This window comes from Leuciscus leuciscus, assembly GCF_965113295.1.
Source record: "Leuciscus leuciscus genome assembly, chromosome: 18".
NCBI classification, from domain to species: Eukaryota; Metazoa; Chordata; class Actinopteri; order Cypriniformes; family Leuciscidae; genus Leuciscus; species Leuciscus leuciscus.
The window spans coordinates 217,501-222,500 of NC_138742.1; the positions used below are offsets into that span (position 1 = coordinate 217,501).

A 5,000-nucleotide genomic window follows, 5' to 3' on the forward strand; every position below is an offset into this window, starting at 1 on the left:
CTCGAACCAGCGCTCGCAAACGAAATGAGCACTATAGCCTACAATCTAAACAAATAAAATAAAATAAATTAAAAACAAACTTGAAGGTTATCTTACCTAAAAAAATGCACCACATAACATGGCCATTCTTTTTTCCAGTAGTTTTCAACAGTTAAACGAAAATAAAGTCCAATCAAACGAAAAGTTAGAACAGTCTCTACAGAGCATCGTGGAGAAAAAGAATAGCATCCACACAGTGGAAGATTTGAACCCAGTCCTCCTCATTTTTCTCTTAATATTCTCCATTATTTGCACATGAGGTGAATCGTGGGTCGCGCTGACGGGAAACCTTCTGTGTGCGTGTGCGTGTGTGTGTGTGCGTGCGTGAGACATGTCAGTCATATGTCAGGGTAATTATAAGATTCCGAAAGTTATGAGGTTATGAAATGTCTTTCTATGTTTGTTTTTCTATCGTCGTCGTCAACTTCTCATATTTTTTTTATTTTATTAATGTCTAAAAATATAAAAAGAAGGATAACCCAAAAAAAGCCCGAGGCCCGGCCCGGCCCGCATGTGAACTATGACGTGAAAATTGGCCCGAAGCCCGGCCCTAGGCGCGTAAATAAGTCGGGGCCCGTCGGGCTCGGGCTGAAATGCAGGGCTTTAGTGTGTGTGTGTGTGTGTGTTTATGAGTGAGTGTGAGTGAGTGTGAGTGTGTGTGTGTGTGTGTGTGTGTGTGTGTGTGTGTGTGTGTGTGTGTGTGTGTGAGAGAGAGAGTGAGTTCATGGACACTGACTTTGTAAATTCCATCTGAAGTTTATTCAACACTTTACAGCAGATCAACACACTTATGGAAGCGCATTTCTGCCACATAAGCAAAGAAATAACACTTTTGTAAATCATAATTCATTTATGTAAATGAGATGAAAAGTTGGAATTAAGATTTGCTAAATTTAAATTATGACAGGGTCAAAATTATGACATACAAAGTTATAATTATGAGATGAAAAGTCAAAATTATGACAAAAAACCATATCATATTTTCAACTATTTATCTCAATTCTGTCATTATTGAAACTATGTTTTCAAATAGACTTAGTATGTCAGAATTCTGACTTTAGGTGATAATTTTAGACTTCCAGAAGCATGATTGTTCTGATGTGGCAGAAACATCTTCCACACATTCTGACTGGAGGAACAGAGTCATAAATAAACTCCTCATATGAGGAATCAGTTCATGCGCAGAACCACACACACACACACACACACACACACACACACACACACACACACACACACACACACACACACACACATACACGTGTCACGTGAACGTCACACCATCCAATCAGAGCTCGTGCCCGTCGTCCTCCAGCTCGTCAGAGATCATGTGTGAGATCTCGGTGAAGCTCGCCCGCTCATCCGCTCTCTGAGGAACACACACACACACACACACACACACACAATGGTACGTTCAATTATGTTTTAAAAGACGTCGCAGAGGGTGACATCATATTCAATTAATCAGTTTATTTTCACATTCAGCTGATTATTCTAGTAAATAAAATGCAGTGTTTGCCTAAAAGAAAACCAAACATTTTGTTTTTGTGGTTTGCACGTATTAAAAAATTTGAACATTCATAACACATTTACATAATTTACATATTCTAACACTCATACCTATAGACTAAACACTCATACGCATGTGTGCCGTCAGCGCTTACACAGATTCACGTTTCTGAAGTTTACACGGAGATGAAGGTTTTCAGAATGTTTCAAAACTTCCACCTTGGATCCTGTTTCAGAGTGTGTGTTCTCGAGCTCCAGAGTGTGTGTTCTCGAGCTCCAGAGTGTGTGTTCTCGAGCTCCAGAGTGTGTGTGTTCTCGAGCTCCAGAGTGTGTGTGTTCTCGAGCTCCAGAGTGTGTGTGTTCTCGAGCTCCAGAGTGTGTGTTCTCCAGCTCCAGAGTGTGTGTTCTCCAGCTCCAGAGTGTGTGTTCTCCAGCTCCAGAGTGTGTGTTCTCCAGCTCCAGAGTGTGTGTTCTCCAGCTCCAGAGTGTGTGTTCTCCAGCTCCAGAGTGTGTGTTCTCCAGCTCCAGAGTGTGTGTTCTCCAGCTCCAGAGTGTGTGTTCTCCAGCTCCAGAGTGTGTGTTCTCGAGCTCCAGAGTGTGTGTTCTCCAGCTCCAGAGTGTGTGTTCTCGAGCTCCAGAGTGTGTGTTCTCGAGCTCCAGAGTGTGTGTTCTCGAGCTCCAGAGTGTGTGTTCTCGAGCTCCAGAGTGTGTGTGTTCTCGAGCTCCAGAGTGTGTGTGTTCTCGAGCTCCAGAGTGTGTGTTCTCCAGCTCCAGAGTGTGTGTTCTCCAGCTCCAGAGTGTGTGTTCTCCAGCTCCAGAGTGTGTGTGTTCTCGAGCTCCAGAGTGTGTGTGTTCTCGAGCTCCAGAGTGTGTGTTCTCCAGCTCCAGAGTGTGTGTTCTCGAGCTCCAGAGTGTGTGTTCTCGAGCTCCAGAGTGTGTGTTCTCCAGCTCCAGAGTGTGTGTTCTCCAGCTCCAGAGTGTGTGTTCTCGAGCTCCAGAGTGTGTGTTCTCCAGCTCCAGAGTGTGTGTTCTCCAGCTCCAGAGTGTGTGTTCTCGAGCTCCAGAGTGTGTTCTCGAGCTCCAGAGTGTGTGTTCTCCAGCTCCAGAGTGTGTGTTCTCCAGCTCCAGAGTGTGTGTTCTCCAGCTCCAGAGTGTGTGTTCTCCAGCTCCAGAGTGTGTGTTCTCCAGCTCCAAATGTGTTCTCCAGCTCCGGAGTGTGTGTTCTCCAGCTCCAGAGTGTGTGTTCTCCAGCTCCAGAGTGTGTGTTCTCCAGCTCCAGAGTGTGTGTTCTCCAGCTCCAGAGTGTGTGTTCTCCAGCTCCAGAGTGTGTGTTCTCCAGCTCCAGAGTGTGTGTTCTCCAGCTCCAGAGTGTGTGTTCTCGAGCTCCAGAGTGTGTGTTCTCGAGCTCCAGAGTGTGTGTTCTCCAGCTCCAGAGTGTGTTCTCCAGCTCCAGAGTGTGTGTTCTCCAGCTCCAGAGTGTGTGTTCTCCAGCTCCAGAGTGTGTGTTCTCCAGCTCCAGAGTGTGTGTTCTCCAGCTCCAGAGTGTGTGTTCTCCAGCTCCAACACTGTGTGTGAATGAGCGGCCGGAGCACATTAAGAGTGTTCTGTGAGAACGGCGTGTGTTAGCGGCCCCTAAGTTAATAACTAATGATCTTTGCAACGGAAGTGAATCAATCAAAACTAACTTTATCTGGACAATAACTTTATTCTAGATCTGCTGTAAAGCCTAAACAATCTCTGTTACACACACACACATAACCACACACACACACACACACACACACAGATGTTACCTCCATCCAGCACATCTGCATGATACTGTAGATGTGAGCTGACGCTCTCTTGGGCCGATAGAGCCGGTGTCCCTGAGTGACCATCATCACCACCTCGTGGTTCTGATTATGTTCATACGGCATCTTCCCTTCCGTAAACACTTCCCACATTAACACACCTGCGGAAAACCAGCACAACAACAGCAGCGTTAGCCATCGTAGCACTCGAATTCACCGTCACACACACTTCATCAGGGCTGGGTATCGAGATAAACACTCTTTACACACCGACCGAATCGCCTCGATACCCTCGAGTGTCAGAAAATCTCTTGTTGTCCGGTTCCAAATATTTTCAATATTGACACTGTTATTGAACTAAATTGAATCACACAGAATTGAATTCCTTTCATAATTGATGAAATTTGCAACATTGACACTCTTTTGAATTTGTTTTATAATTGATTAACTTTTCAACATTGACACTCATTTAACTTAACTGAATTGAATCACACAGAATTGAATTAATTTCATAATTGATTAAATTTGCAACATTGACAGTTATTTAACTGAATTGAATCATATTGAACTGAATTTGTTTCATAATTGATTAAATTTTCAACATTGACACTTATTGAACTGAATTGAATCATATTGAACTGAATTTGTTTCATAATTGATAACATTTTCAACATTGACACTTATTGAACTGAATTGAATCATATTGAACTCATTTAAATTAGTTTCAGAATTGATTCACTTTTCAACATTGACACTGTTATTGAACTGAATTTAATCAAATTGAACGTAATTTTTTTCTCATTATTGATGAACTTTGCAACATTGACAGTTATTTAATTTAATTGAATTTGTTTCATAATTTATGAACTTTTCAACATTGATACTCTTATTAAACTGAATTGAATCAAATATGAACTGAATTGAATAGTTTCATAATTGATGAACTTTTCAACATTGATACTTTTATTAAACTGAATTGAATCAAATATGAACTGAATTGAATTTGTTTCATAATTTATGAACTTTTCAACATTGATACTCTTATTACACTGAATTGATTCAAATATGAACTGAATTGAATAGTTTCATAATTGATGAACTTTTCAACATTGATACTCTAATTAAACTGAATTGAATCAAATATGAACTGAATTGAATAGTTTCATAATTGATGAACTTTTCAACATTGATACTTTTATTAAACTGAATTGAATCAAATATGAACTGAATTGAATAGTTTCATAATTGATGAAGTTTTCATCATTGATTCTGTTTATCACTTTGAAGCTGCTTTGAAACGATCTGTACTGTATGAAGCGCTATAGAAGTCAGTAAAGCTGTGAACAGGAGATCCAGACACTGACCGAAGGACCAGACGTCAGATTTACTGCTGTATTTGCAGAAGTTGAAGACTTCAGGAGGAGACCATTTGACTGGGAACTTCGCTCCAGACGAACTCCAGTACTGATCGTCCAAAACGTACCTGAAGGAGAACAGAAACATTTGGAGAACAGAAACATCTGGAGAACACAGAAACATCTGGAGAACAGAAACATCTGGAGAACATCGAAACATCTGGAGAACATCGAAACATCTGGAGAACACAGAAACATCTGGAGAACAGAAACATCTGGAGAACAAAAACATCTGGAGAACATCAAA

At 41.3% G+C, this 5,000-nt stretch overlaps 1 protein-coding gene across 1 annotated transcript in view; it reads right to left on the minus strand.

The window, feature by feature from the left end:
• Positions 1-775: 775 nt before the first annotated feature.
• tec (tec protein tyrosine kinase) overlaps positions 776-5,000 on the minus strand; it is a 25,853-nt gene continuing 21,628 nt past the window's right edge. The window contains exons 15-17 of the mRNA XM_082145898.1: positions 4,703-4,821; positions 3,342-3,499; positions 776-1,408 (exon numbers count right to left, since the gene is read on the minus strand). Of these exons, the coding sequence (XP_082002024.1) occupies positions 1,328-1,408; positions 3,342-3,499; positions 4,703-4,821 (358 nt within the window). The 3' untranslated portion in view covers positions 776-1,327. The remainder of the gene's footprint in view (positions 1,409-3,341; positions 3,500-4,702; positions 4,822-5,000) is intronic.